The 15,359-nt window shown below is 39.2% G+C and overlaps 1 protein-coding gene across 1 annotated transcript in view; it reads left to right on the top strand.

The window, feature by feature from the left end:
• ARHGAP20 (Rho GTPase activating protein 20) overlaps positions 1-15,359 on the top strand; it is a 139,774-nt gene that overhangs the window by 84,540 nt on the left and 39,875 nt on the right. Inside the window, exon 4 of the mRNA XM_039229243.1 lies at positions 6,697-6,846. Within this exon, the coding sequence (XP_039085174.1) occupies positions 6,697-6,846 (150 nt within the window). The remainder of the gene's footprint in view (positions 1-6,696; positions 6,847-15,359) is intronic.

The following is a 15,359-nucleotide window of genomic DNA, read 5'->3' as shown; positions in this document are numbered from 1 at the left end:
ATTGTGAGGGCTTATCTGGGGAAGTGGCACTTAAATGAAGGACACACACACATATTTGGAATATATGTCAGAGGTGACCAGAAGAATTGACTTTCTGCTCTATACTAAGTGCGCCTGCATTTAACACTCAGCCTAGAACATGCTGGTTGCTACTCGCTCCGTCCTTCTCGTTGTGTACCAAACCTAAGAAAAGATAAGAATATTTCAGTAAATCCAATAATATTAACAAGATTTTATCACCAGAGACTAGTAAATACTTTTTTCTACTATTTTCACTCTCACACCTAAGTTACACCGTGTCATAAATAAGACATGGACAAGGACCAATACTAATTTTGCAAAGCAGTGTATTTAGTCTGAGTGGTGTTAATAACAATAGAGACCTCACATATCTTTGGATCTTATTGTATGATAGGCATTTTTCTAGATACTTTGACCTCTATAACTGTTCTGTCAGGCAGATGCTATTTTTTTCTTTTTAAAGAAGAAATTGATACTCAGAGAAGTTAAGTGACTTTGACAAGATCATGGTTAGTAATTAGTTGAGCCCACATTTGAACCTAGGTCTGTGCTTTTTTTTTTTTTAAATTAAGTTCCACATCTGGTGTGGAACCTAATGCAGGGCTCAAACCCACAACCCTGAGATCAAGACCTGAGCTGAGAGCAAGAGTCAGACACTTAACCAACTGAGCCACCCAGGCACCCCCAGAGTCTGTGCTTTTTACCAGTATGTGTTCTGCTGTCTCACTAGAGTGCTTAGTGAACCATTGATGTATTTTTTTTGAAAGTTAGAGGCAAAGATAAAAATAAGAAAACTGTTTCAGAATGTCTTTTCTTTATTATTATGGGAAGAACACTTAACAGGAAATCTACCCTCTTAACAAATGTTTAAGTGTACAAGGCTGTATTGTTAACAGGCACAGTGTTGCACGGCACATCTCTAGAATGTATTTACCTTGCGTAATTGAAACTTTATATTTGTTAATTAGCAAAACTCTTCATTTTCTCTCTCCCCCCAGCCCTTGTCAACCAACATTCCAGCCTGATTCTATGGGTTTGACTATTTTAGATGCCTCATGTAAGTGGCATCACACAGTAAATGTCTTCTGTGACTGGTTTATCTCATCAGCAGTGTCCTCTAGGTTAATCCATGTTGTTGCGTATTGCAGGATTTCCACCTTTTTAAAGGCGGCTGAATGATATTCCGTTGTATGTGTTTATCACATTTTCCTTATCCATTCATGTACCAGTGGGCATCTGCTGTTTCCACACGTTGGCTGTTGTAAATAGTGCTGCACTGAACATGAGTATTAATATCTCTTCAACATCCTGATTTCACTTCCTTGATAAATACCTAGGAGTGGGATTTCTGGATCATATAATGGTTCTGTTTTTAGTTTTTTGAGGACCCTCCGTACTGCTTTCCATAGTGGCTGCACCAGTTTGCTTTCCCACCAGCAGTGCACAAGCGTTCCGGTGTCTCCATGTCCTGACCGACATGTGTTGTCTTTTTGTCTTTTTTTTGTTTGTTTACTTTTTTGGTTTCTTTTTTTTTAAATAATAGCCGTCCTGACAGCGTGAGGCAATATCTCAAGTCTTAGCAAAATTAGTAAGGTTGAAATCTTAACCACATATCTTCTGTGACTGCAGTGGAATGAAACTCAGAATCAGCAAAGCTTAAAACATGTTTTGAATACAGCTAATGCCTACAGATGTCGTTTGGGGAGTGGATTTGATGGTACAAGCAGTATAGAGGAAGGAAGGTCTATCCATACAAGCCTCTGTACTAGGTCCATTTGAAGCTGTGTGCTGTCGATAGAGGAATGAATCTTTATTTTGTTAATGTAGATTAGTTGCCATTTCATCACATAAAATGTATTGGATGGGTTCTGTATGCTAGGAATTATGGTTATAAAGCCACAAAGATCTTATTACATTTTCCTAACAATGCTGCAAGATAGGAGTGGTTTTAGGTCATGAATACTGAGACTCAGGGAGGTTTGTCCAAGGTCATGTAACAGGAGTTGTGACAGACTGGGGTGTTAATAGAGGCCTTACTCCCAGTGGGTAGCCCTTTGTATTGTTCCCCATTTTACTCATGTGCATAGTTTTGTGCTCAGTCTGCAGAGAGATAAGTGAACAACAAAAGATTTTAGTATTACAATAATCGATTTCCCATATTTTAGGGTCTTAGATACTATTTACTTGTAACATGTATTCAATTCTTATGAAGGAAAGTATTTTCCTTCACCTTTTTTGGATGTTTTTTCCTCAACAGTTATGATACTGTTTAGAGTAGAAGACTTGTGTTCTTACCTGTGACTTACTGTTCTGGTTATTACTAATGTCTAAATGGTTTTATGTGATCTATATAGTGTTTTGCTGAAAACATTTTTATATAAAGATTGTTTCTTTACCACTAGAAAATTGATATTTTAAATATACTGCCAAATCTGTGCCCATCATCTCCTTGTATAGCTGACTTTTTATTTTAATTGTTCCTTTCTCACGTAAGATATACACCATTTTTTTTCACCTCCTGCTTTTGAGATACCTCTTTGTGTGTACGTAAATGTTTTTATTAAGTGACAAAATCTAGTAACAGTTGATTTAATTGTTTTTATTTAAGAGAGTCAATTCATGAAGATTATTTTAAGTACTTTTTACATTTATTGGAGATATTAAAAAGTGTGAATGATTGAAGTTAATTTGGGGGGAGGGGTATGAGCCCAAGACTCCTGTGATAAGAGAGGATATATGGACTTGAGAAGAAAATGATTATTATTGAATACTGCCACCTTGCAAAAATTTTGACCACAATTTATCCTTATATGGTTATTCTCGTGGATAATATTTTATATATTCACAGATCCTTCTTAATAAGAACTTAATGCTTTTTCCTGAAATAAACAACAACCAAGAAGAATCAGCCCCAGTAATACCAAACCTATGTCTTGCCTGTCACTTTTTACCCTGTGATGGAGGATGGGGTTGTACCCTCAATCAACTAATTTGTTGAAAGGATAGGAGTTACTTAGTGCTTAGTAAATGAATTCACTACCTTAAGTTCAGTGTTAACTTCAGCTCATCTTCAGGCTCCATTTGAGAACTGCTTTCAGCCCTTAGGTTGATGCTATAAAATAAGTTCAGGTGGGGTAACTAGTTGCCCAGCTTCCCCATATTTATTTATATTTATTTAATGAAACTAAGTAGATTTTAGTGAATGCAATAAGAGGGTTTTTAATTTTTGTCCTTTTATTGGCTAAGGTATTTTATTCACTTTGTGCTGAATATTGACAATGTTTACCTAAAATTATCTTGAGTTTATGGTCATTCTTTCCCATACTTAATTAGAACAAGTATTAAAACTGAATGGCACCTTACGGACTACTTTCATATTCATTCAGAAGCTAAATAAAAAGCTATTTTTCTAATAGAATTATGACTTTCCATCTTTTAAGACAGTGTTTAAAAACTTTAAAGTCTTTAGAAGGAAGTTAATATTCTGTTCATAACTATAGAGCAGCCATTTGGAATTTACTAAAATGAAGTGACTAGGTACTTTACATCTTCCTAAGCCATCACTTTTCTCATATTTAATTTCCTATATAAATAGGGAAATGATGAGTTCTATTTAGGTCAAAAAAATGAAGAGGAAAAAAGTTCCATTCATGTATTCATTATCAGTAGAATCATCAGATTCTTATGGAATATACCGTGTTCTCTACCCCAAAATATAGTAAAACATCTCCATCTTAGACTAGAGGGACATCTCCCTGGAATCTTGTGTATTTGAGCAGTTCACTTGCATTCCTTCTAGTACAAAGATTAGGGCATAGAAAACAAGGAAATGTATCTCTCATTATAATAAATATGTAGTAATTTATGTATGTAATTTATGGACTACATTGTAGAAATAAAGAATTGCTTTTTGTGTTGTTATTTTGTAAATTTTATTAGAATAGTCTAATACTATTGGAAATTGAGAGTGAAATTTTTGAAGAAACACACTGTATGACCCCACAACTGTCCATCTTAATATAAAATTTAATTTAATACAGGTGTTAAATATTTTGAAACTATTCCGTTTATCTTTGTAGATGTAAGTGTATATGAGACTCCTCTCCACCTCTGTAGTAACAGTCCCATCAGAATACTGTGGAGGTAGAATGAGATTTAAAAAAAAAAAAAAGTAAGGCTGAAAATAGAAAAGCTGAAGGAAACTTCATGGTAAAATACTTCCATCCAGATGCTTTATAAGACTGACAATATCCAGGGCTTTTTATAAATACATAGCTAAGAGCATTAAATTAGCTCAGAAGTCAACACTGCTCAAGTTCAGATTCTAGCTATGTTAGTTAAGCTATTTGACTTTTAGAAAGTTACTTAGCTAAATCTATGACTCCATTTCCTTATCTGTAAAATGTTTGAGGATTAAACTAATAGTATGTGTAAAGTGCTTACCACAATGACTGAATGGCACATGGGAAGTTCTCAGTAAATAATAGCCAGGAGAGTGGAAGTGATTGTTTGCATTTGTAGGCAACTTCTTGTTTTTTCTATCAGAAGGTGGATAATTAATTAATTAACTTCATTAATCTAGAGAATCATCGCAGTGACTTTTTTTCCAGAACAATAAATGTGAAAAGTTCCCACCTGGTATCTGAAGTATCTGATAGAGAGAGAGACCTGCACTAGAAAACACAAACTGTGTGACAAGAGATAAACAAACATACCTTTCTTTCCAAAAGATGTGTACTTTCAGTTTTATAGTACCGAAATAGTCGCTGTCAAAACTAAGATTTTTTTAAGAAGATAAAAAGAAAGAAGATTTTATCCTCACTGTTTGACTTTTTAAAATGCAAAGATACATAGCAACAGGATAAAAAATATTGAGATGATATATAGAAAGACACTATTATTCCACAAGGTGCTTTTCTATCGTACTTACAGCGAGCGCGCCCTACAGGGGGTATAAATGAGGCTTTGAGTCTAGATCATCCTTTGTGTGTAGTTGCTGCACATCCTTTCTATAAATCTGACTGAAGAGTTTGGGCCTTAAATATTCCATGAAGGAGTCTTAGGAATACTGTCTTATGAAGTGTCTTTGATTTCACATCAGTTTTATTTTTTTTCTGTTTCCACAAATGGCTCTGAATGATAGGAAGTATCCGAGTTCCCTAAGCATTCTCTTTATCTTTCCCAGTGTGTTCTAACTAAGTCTCAAGTCCATTATGAGCATGAAATCTGTGAATTTAGGTCAACAGATAATGGTAGTTTCAATATTAGGCTCTAAGGAATATTAGGTAGAAATTGTCAAAAAGCAATTTTAGTGCCAACTTAAAGTAGATTTACCTTCTGGGTCCTTGGCAATAAATATGAATTGTATTAACTCCACGTAGGTATAGTACTTCCTGCCTTTTTTTTTTCCAGTTTAGTTTGGGGGTCTGTTTTTAGGTTAAAGGTTTTCAATTTTAGCCAGAATATAAGGAGAACTTATATGAACAAACTTTTTTTCTTACATTTTTTTCCTTCAGAGAGTGAGACACAGCATGAGTGGGGGAGGGGCAGAGAGAGAAGGAGACACAATCCGAAGCAGGCTCTAGGCTCTGAGCTGTCAGCACAGAGCCCGACGCAGGACTCAAACCCACAAATTGTGAGATCATGAACTGAGCTGAAGTCAGACACTTAACCGACTGAACCACCCAGGCGCCCCTGAACAAACTTTTAAGAAAGGAAATTTAGGGGCACCTGAATGGCTCAGTTGGTTGAGCATCCAACTCTTGATTTCAGCTTGGGTCCTGGTCCCAGGATCATAGAATCGAGCCCCATGATGGGCTCTATATTGAGCGTGGAGCCTGGTTGGGATTCTCTCTGTGCCACCTCCCTTCCTCTCTCCCCCAATCACTCTCTTGCTCTCTAAAAGAAAAAAAATCTTTTTTTTAATTTTTTAATGTTTATTCATTTTTGACAGAGATAGAGCTTGAGTGAGAAGGGCAGAGAGAGAGGGAGACACAGAATCCAAAGCAGGCTCCAGGCTCCGAGCTGTCAGCACAGAGCCTGGCATGGGGCTCAAGCCTATGAATCATGAGATCATGACCTGAGCCAAAGTCAGATGCCTAACTGAGCCACCCAGGTGACCTAGAAAAAAAAATATTTTTAAAGGAAATGTAACTAACCTTTGCTTATAAAGATTAGAAAACTTGTAAGCATTCATTTGGAAATACACTGAAAATTCCTCTAATTAAATCCAGATTATATTTTATGTGCATCTCTCTCTCTTAAGGTGAAAATTTTATAAATATTTTAATGAATAATGTATATTTTAACCTTATGTTCAGCCACTCAAATCTTTCTTGAAAGTAAGCAAGTTATAAATAATAAGCGCATTAATTTTTTAGTACAGCAGTAAATTTCAAATTAGATTTTTGATCCAAATGTAACGCTCAACTTAGAAACTAAGGCATGCCCATAGATGCAGCCATGAGGACTGACGCACCCCGTGTCTCCACAGGCTTGGGGGTCACAGGTAACCAGCGGTCTCCCGCCTCCTGTTGTCGCCACTGGAGTTACAAACGGTGAGGAAGAGCTTCTGTACCCGTGATGAGTGGGAACGGCCCCTTGTCACAAGTGCCGGAGCTCTCATAAACTGTAGGCAACAAAATAATAAGTCCTGTCTTGTTCTTCTCTCTTTAGGTATAACAACAACTTTAAGATAAAAAATAAAATTAAATTAAGCGACATGTGGACAGCAAGCTGTGTGGACGAAGTAGGAGAAGGCAACACCAACGCCCTGAAATCCTTCGTCTTGGGCTGGCCCACGGTGAATTTCGTGGCCACCTTCAGGTAAGAACCGTCACGTCTCCTGTATCTATGTGTTAAATCCAGTCAACTAGGTAATTCTAGGATAGAAAGGAAAAAGTGAATCCGATTTTTTTCTCTTGAGTTTTCAGAGGGAAATATTTTATTCTGATTTCGTTATTCTGAAATCAGTAACTTTTGACATGCCCCCAAGAAAGACGCTCATATGCCTTGTGTTTTTCCCCCAGAGCTTCTTATTAAAATATGTGGAGAATAATGGTAAATGGTGAGAATGTTGGGAGTCCTCTATGTTGGTTTGACCAGTGATTTTGAGAGGGGCTCTGCCGAAACACCTCGGAGCTGTGGAAGAGGAACAGAGGCCTCGTGCAGAGACTGCACTCTCCAACCTCCCCTTTGCTCATGTCCGGGTGTTGTTTTACACAGTGAGCTTTCGACTTGATCTTCTCAACTCACTGAAATAGACTTTTACTGAAAAATTGTATAAAATCAGCCAGTTAAGCTTGAATAACTTTTATACTCCCAGATTTTCTAAAGAAATAGCTTTTAATTATAGAACTAAAATTAATGTTGTGAGATAATGGGGTACCTGAACTGCACATCAGGTTCTGATTTGGCGTAGAGATGTGACAATCAAAAACAAATTCATGAACCAAGAAGTAAAAATCAGTTCCCTAAGATTGACCCTGTGACTGGGATGGGGATGGAGAATGTAAAAATAGAGAATCTTTGTACTCTTAACCCGAACGTGCTACATTGGCACTTCTCAGGTCCGGGGAGGCATACCAAACCTCACACCTGTGGTTTTGAATGGCTGCACCCTCACGCCCGGTATTTGTTTCACACTTAAGGAGTTGGGTTCATCCCATGCACACGTTTTTCTCTTGGGCTCCTCTCTCCCCACCACCACCAGACATATCAGGCATCATCCTAAAGCCAGATAACTCAAATTGTCCAAGATGTTAATCTTCTAATTAAAAAAAAAAAGGCCTGTCATTAAGTCCTATTATGCATTATTGGCCTACCACAAGATTTTAAGAACTTACTTGGAAAACACATGTATTTGTATCATTCTCTGCATATCTTCTTTTCCATGACAGATTTCTCTAGATAGTATCATTTTCCACCGCTTAATCTCCTTGAAGTTATAGGTGAAAGGGAGGATTTCTGGTGAGGTACAAGTACAAGACTATATGAGGTCTTTATGAAACTGGTTTTAAGAAGAAGGACAAATGTATAAACAAGTTTTACATATATTGTATTCCTCAAAAAGTATAGTACTTTACCCAAAAAGATTAAGGTTAACATGACTAATGATGTCACGTACCCCTTGATAGCATGTGGCGAGAAGAGCAAGTCACCTTTGTATTCTTCCTCATCAAAACCCATAGTCCCAGTGCAGGCGTGAGAAGAACATCAAACAAGCCCAAATTGAAGGATATTCTACAGGTTAAGCTGACCAGCATTCCTCCAGTCTTAAAAAAATCTCCAGTTTTTAAAAAAGTAAATAAACAAAACAGGAAAAGACCCAGAAACTGTCATAGACCAGTCACTAAGGAGATGTGATAACTAAGTGCAACGTGCTATCCTAGAACAGAAAAAGGACATTAATGGAAAAACTGGTAAAATCTGAATAAAGAACTTAGTTAATAGTACTGTACCAGCATTGGTTTCTTAGTTTGACAAGTGTGCCATGGTAATATAAGAGGATAACTTTAGGAAAATGAAACTGGTGAGAGGTATGCAAGGACCCTCTGTACTACCTTAGCAGCTTTCCTGAAAGTCTAAACTTATTTCAAGTTTAAAATATTTTTTTAAAAAGTTGTGTTGACAAGTTCTGTCCCTGGTATGACAGAGTGGGGCCTTAATAGACTGACCACCCTACAGATAACAACTGTATACTCTGAACAAAATATAGACAACAACCACCTAAAGGTTCTGAAAAGTGAACAAAAGTTGGCGGATTTTGGAGAGGAATTGAAACTTGGACGGAGGCACCAGCAAGGACTGGGTGAGTTTCCTGTGTTTAAGGCATTGGCCTAAGGGCAGGCTCCAGTCACGTCATGGTGCAGGGCAACTAAACTGACAGGAACCCCCAGTCTTTCTGGCTAAACAAGCGGGGTAGGAGCCTGAGTCAGCCACAGCCGCAGGAACGTGAGGGAGGGAGTCTCAAAAAGGACAGTATCAGAGAAGGGAAGGCCCAGATTTTGTGGACAGACTCTGCCCAAGTCTCTTGATTCCTGAACCACACATGCATGGAAAAGACTCAAAGCAGCTTGAATCTGAGGAGCCAAGAATTCTGAGGAGCCAAGGTTCTGTTCACCACAAGTAAGGTAGAATTTGCAGCTTGAGTCTAATCAGGTTAGTTATCCATTAATAACAAAAACACCAGTACTCTTTTGCAAATATAGCAGCATTCAGAGTCTCCAAAGCAAAATATTCATAATGTCTAGAATACAATATAAAATTTCTTGACAAAGAATCAGTAAATGGAAATAATAATCAATAGAGGCCAATCCTGAGATGATCCATATGTTGGAATTACCCGAAAAGAACTTTAAAGCAACTTTTATAATTGTGCTCCCTAGGTAAAAGGAAGAACGCCAAGTGAAATGAATGAAAAGATTTCTCAGCAGAGAAATAGAAAATTTAAAAAAGAGCCACATGAAAATTTTAGAACTGAAAACTGCAGTATCTTAAATCAAAAATATATATGTGTACATATATATGTGTGTGTGCGTGTGTGTGTATACATATATATATATATACATATACACATATCTTGTGTAGCCTTACAGAATAGAAATCAAAGAGGGAAGAGTCAGTGAATTTGAAGATACACTGATACAAATTGTCCCATTTGAAGAACAGAGAAAACAAAGACATTTTTAAATGAAAAATGCATCAGAAACTGTTGGAAAATACCAGAAGATATAATATACATGTAATTGGAACTCTAGAAGAGGAGAGAGGGGAAAGGGGACAGAACAAATATTTGAAGAAATCATGGTTTGGAAACCTCCCGAATTTTGTGAAAGATACAAATGTACAGAATTAGTGAACCCCAAACAGGAATATGAAGGAAATTTCACTTAGTCATGTTATGTAGACAAACTGCTATAAACCAAAGATAAGAGACAATCTTAAAAGCAGCCAGAGAAAAACAGCACATTACATTTAGGGGAACAATGATTTGCATCACTGTGGTTTTCTCATCAGAAACTTGGGCAATTTCAGAAGACAGTAGAATGGAACTGGAAAACTCTCAAACTAGAATAGTATATCCAGCAAAAATTTCCTTCAGAAATGAAAGTGAAATTGAAATTTTTTTAACTCTAAAAATTTATTCCAACAGAACTTTGCTCCAAAAAAAAAATGCTGGCAGAAGTTTTTTAGCCTGAAGTGAAATGATATTGAAAGGAAGGTTGGATCTTTAGGAAGGGTTAAAAAACATCAGAAATGGTATAGATCAAATAAATATGAAGAAAAATCGAGGTCAGGATCAGGTTAAAATCCCAACAGGCTAGCAGCTCAAGAAGCAGGCTCTCCTAGCCAATCACTATAACATCTATAAAGAAACCAAACAGTAAAGAGTAAATGTTTCAAAATCTAGGACTGGCAACTGCCAGAATCGGTGAGGAACTCCCAATTGTGTCAAGTTGGGGAAGACTGAGCACTGAACTTTTCATGCTTTATCTTAGGAAACAGAGTTAGATAGATCATCACATCTCAAAAAAGACCAGAACGAATTTCCTATCTCTTACACCCTGATTCTCAAACCTAGGATCTATATCTACCAGAAAAACAGGCACTGTACCTTGATATTACAGATAACTACACGGTAATGAGAACATTGTTCAGAAAACACAGGAAGTACTTAAATCTGACATGGATCTATCTGTAAGAAGATTCAGAAGAAGAATATTTTAACTTAAGCACCTAGTATGAATCTCAGTCTACAAACTCAGGTAGGCAAGAAAAGCCTGTTTATTTATAGATTAAATTAAAACCCACCCTGAGCTTCCAGGCTGTAGGAAAGCAAATTTTCCTCTTTCCGGGAACCCCTGTTTTCTTACAGTAGAACCAGAATACAGGAGGTTTCCGTGATGTCTTCCAAACAGATGAAAGGTTTTGACCTTCGGTCTGCTGTGGTCACTGCTGACGTGATCTTTTTCTGTGCCCAGAGTTGCCCTTTACATTCAGAGCTGCTCTGACTCCTTGCCGCGTGTGGGGTGCAGCTGTTTTCGCTGATGTAAAAACTCAGAAACAGGCCTCCCTGTTACTGCCTGCAGTCAGTTCCTGTGGGGAATTTCTCTTTCCTGAGGCACTTCAACCGAGTAACATGAGGTTCCCTGCGCACTTGCGGAGATGACACGCTCTGTCCCCTCCCGCACTTGGGAGAATCGGCCCTGCCTTTTCTCTTTCTCTAAGATGTACTTCTTCGTCCTCTGTCTTGCTCCTGTCGCATGAGCTTAGGTGTTTATGAAGCTCTGAGATAACTTTGTTCCTAGTTCTGTGAAAGTGCTAGAGATTCAGAATCCCTGAGGAAGGGAAGGTCTGGATTCTTCCTGCACAGGCGAGGTGAAGGGGAAGACACAGGGACGTTACCTATATCAGTCTCAATGAGTTAACTTGCACACTTCATAAATTGTTCATTTTTGAAGTAATGCATGCTGTGTATTCAAACAGTGGAACACAATCCAGCAGTGAGGATGAATGTTCTAAGACCACATTCAGTAATATACCTAAGTCTCAGAAACATAATGTGGAAGGAGAGAAGCCAGTCACAAAACAGTACATATTGTTTGGTTACATTTGTAATAGTGACAACAAAACTACCCAGTTCTGTTAGAAGATAGGAGCACATGGAGTCTTCCCGAGGTGATTTTCTGTTTCATAATCTAAATTTCTACTACATGAGTGTGTTCATTTGTGAAAATTTTTCAAGCTATACGTTTAAGCATTATACAGTTTTTTCTGTCTTTCATGTCAATAAAAAGTTAAAAGTTAATGGGGCACCTGGGTGGCTCAGTTAAGCGTCCAACTTCGGCTCAGGTCATGACCTCATGGTTTGTGGGTTCAAGCCTCGCGTCGGGCTCTGTGCTGACAGCTAGCTCAGAGCCTGGAGCCTGTTTCAGATTCTGTATCTCCCTCTCTCTCTGACCCTCCCCTGCTCACGCTGCCTCTCTCTCTCAAAAATAAAAAAGTAGGAGAGGGGGCAAGATGGCGGAGAAGTAAGGAGCTCCGTACTTGCACTCGCGCCCATACATCACACGGAAAAGATCTGAAGCCATTGGAAACCTTACAAAACCTGAGAGACTGGGAGAAAAAGGATGCAGAATCCACTGAGCAAGCCTTCTAACGTGAGTGTGAACTGGGGAAGATAAAATCGGGCCGTGATCGGAGACTCCAGATTCGGAGGTGATCCCCCTCTACCCTCTATGGGGAGTGAGAGGGGAAAAAGAGAGTCTGAAACAGAAAAACCTCCGCTTGGTGGGGAGAAAAAACCTCCGCTCGGGGCATAGAAAGACCAAACTTGCCAAATACCTGCACGCCAGGTCTCCTCGCGCCAACTGGTCCCGGGGGGCTGAGCGCACAGACTGCTGCTTTGTGCTGCTCCTGGAGGCAGGACTTCAGAGTGGTGGCGCGCCTGCCGCCATTGTAGCTCCCGGGCGGCTGGGGCCCCAGAAAGAGCTGCGCGTGTCCACCGTGCATCCGCGCCCCTGGCTGGCTGGAACTCTAGAGGGAAGGCAAACAGCTAAAAACTGGGAAATTTGGCTGTGAGTTCGTGTTTCGGGTGACGAGCCATAGAGGGACCTGGTTTTCCTCACTCCAGCGGGCTCGGTGCACCCGGCAGGCAAGCCCCCGCCCCTGCGCACCAGCTGGACCCAGAGAAGGAAGCAGCGATTCTGACTCCGCCCCCAGAGCTCGGCAGGGGGCCTGGAATTGCCCGAGGGAGTTGCCTGGGAAGCTGTGTCTAAGGCACTTTCAGCGGGGCGCACGGACTGGGATTTGGAGATTGGGACTGGCCTGAGTTGAAGAGTGCAACCAACTTTGGCTGCGTCCCCGGTACGGGGAGTTTACACGCCCAAAAAAGCGAGATGCAGTGCTTGGTTCAAGAAGGGACTGGAGCACCGTCACTCTCCTCCCCACAACCGCCGAGGCAGAGCTCCCGCCTGAGGCATTGGGTTCACGCCGCGCCCATCCCTGCCTGAGAGCTGCCCTCATCCCTTTTTTTTTTCTTCTTTTTTCTCTTCTTCTTTCTCTTTTCTCTCTTTTTTCTGAGGAACACTGACCTGCTTAACTCTGGTCGCCAGCTTGCTTAAACAATCACATTCTGTAGATGTAAATTCTACACCTACCAACATTTTCATCTCTTTCTCTCAGGAGTGATTAGACTACATAGTTTCTCTGGATAATACCAGCATCCTTCTCTCACCTATCCAACCATATTCTATCCTTTAGCTCTTTGAAAAAAAGCATCTTATCCCTTCTGCCTGTTCATTCTATTTCCAATTTTGCCTCATCCCCACCCTGTCTTCTCTCTCTTTCTCTATGCTCTTCAACCAGCACTGCATACACACGGCTATTTAACTGTAGCTAGGAAATCCGGTTATATGCTTTAAACCATTCTTTGTCCATTGGTTTTCTTCTTTTTTCCTTTGCTTTTCTCCATTTTGACCCTTTTATGTATTTTATACTCCCTATTATTCGCCCTCCCTCCTCCGTCTTTTCTCTTAACTTTTTCATTTTCCCACTTGCTTTGCATGTTAGTTGAATTAGCCTGTGTGTTTGTGTGCTCCTGCTCCCTGTGTGTTTGTCTGTCTGTTTTCTTTTCCAGGGCTACCTCAAGTAACAAGCCAGAGTACACAAGGTGGAGAGTCCCAAATATCATTATTAATAGGAAAATAAAATAACCAAGGTCCCAACAAGAGAGACCATGAGATACCATTCAAATAACACTTTCTGAAAGGATAGGCCCTGAACAGTCAAAGAGTCTTCTTGAATATATCAGCGCTCATAGATACAGAGAGCATAACACGTCTTTAAAACCAACAAGAGCCGGAAAGCTAACTAAAATGACGAAACGAAAGAGCTCTCCTCCAAAGAAACCCCAATAAGAAATGACAGCTAATGAACTGCTCGAAACAGATAGCAGCATAACTGAACTAGATTTTAGAATAATAATGGTAAAATTAATAGATGGGCTTGAAAAAAACATAGGGGACATCAAAGAAACTATGGCTACAGACAGAATGGAAAATAAAAATAGGCATGAAGAATTAAGAAATGCGAGAAATGAGATACATAATAAATTAGAGGCCTCCAATGCACGGATTGAAGAGGCAGAAAGGAGAATAAGTGATTTAGAAGACACCATTATAGAAAAAACAAGAAGCTGACAAAAAAAGGGACAAACTGAACCAGGAACAGGAAAGAAGAATTCGAGAGCTCAGCAATATGGTCAAATGCAACAGTATCCGTATCATAGGAATCCTAGAAGAGGAAGAGAGAGGGAAAGGTGTTGAAGGAGTCCTGGAACAAATTATAGCAGAGAACTTCCCTGACCTGGGGAAGGTAGTAAATGTTGAAATACAAGAGGCTCAGAAGACTCCCCTCAGACGTAATTTGAATGAATCTTCTGCACGGCATATCATAGTGAAACTGGCAAAATACAAGGACAAAGAGAGAATTTTGAAAGCAGCTAGGGTGAAAAGGACCATAACATACAAAGGGAAACCTATCAGAGTGGTGACAGACCTATCTACTGAAACTCGGCAGGCCAGAAAGGAATGGCAGGAGATCTTCAATGTGATGAACAGTAAAAATATGCAGCCAAGAATCCTCTGTCCAGCAAGCCTGTCATTCAAAATAGAAGGAGAGATAAAAACCTTTCCAAATAAACAGAAATTGAAAGAATTAGTCACCACTAAGCCAGCCCTACAAGAAATCCTGAGGGGGACACTCTGAAGGAAAGGTTTCAAGGAACAAAGATACCAGAGATACCACCACAAACATGAACCCTACAAAAGATACAAAGACTCTAAACCCACATATTTCAATAATAACACTGAATGTAAATGGGCTGAATGCTCCAATCAAGACACAGGGTAGCAGAATGGATAAAAAAACAAAATCCAACTATATGCTGTCTACAAGAAACTCATTTTAGACTGGAAGATACCTTCAGATTAAAAGTAAGGGGATGGAGAAATATATATCATGCTACAGGAAATCAAAAGAAAGCCGGAGTAGCTATACTTATATCAGACAAACTGGACTCTAAATTAAAGACAATCACAAGAGATGAAGAAGGGCACTACATAATAATTACAGGGTCCATCCATCAGGAAGAACTAACAATCATAAATGTCTACGCACCAAATATGGAAGCACCTAAATATCTAAAACAATCACAAACAGAAACAAGCTTATAGATAAGAATGTGCTAATAGCAGGGGACTTTAATACTCCGCTTACAGCAATGGATAGGTCAACCAGACAGAAAATCACTAAAGAAATAATGGACTTGAAAGACA

The sequence above is a fragment of the Hyaena hyaena genome, unplaced genomic scaffold, assembly GCF_003009895.1.
Source record: "Hyaena hyaena isolate Hyena2069 unplaced genomic scaffold, ASM300989v1 scaffold_36, whole genome shotgun sequence".
In the NCBI taxonomy this organism is placed as follows: Eukaryota; Metazoa; Chordata; class Mammalia; order Carnivora; family Hyaenidae; genus Hyaena; species Hyaena hyaena.
Note: the sequence above shows the minus strand (reverse complement) of the source record. Positions and strands in the feature narration are given on the sequence as shown.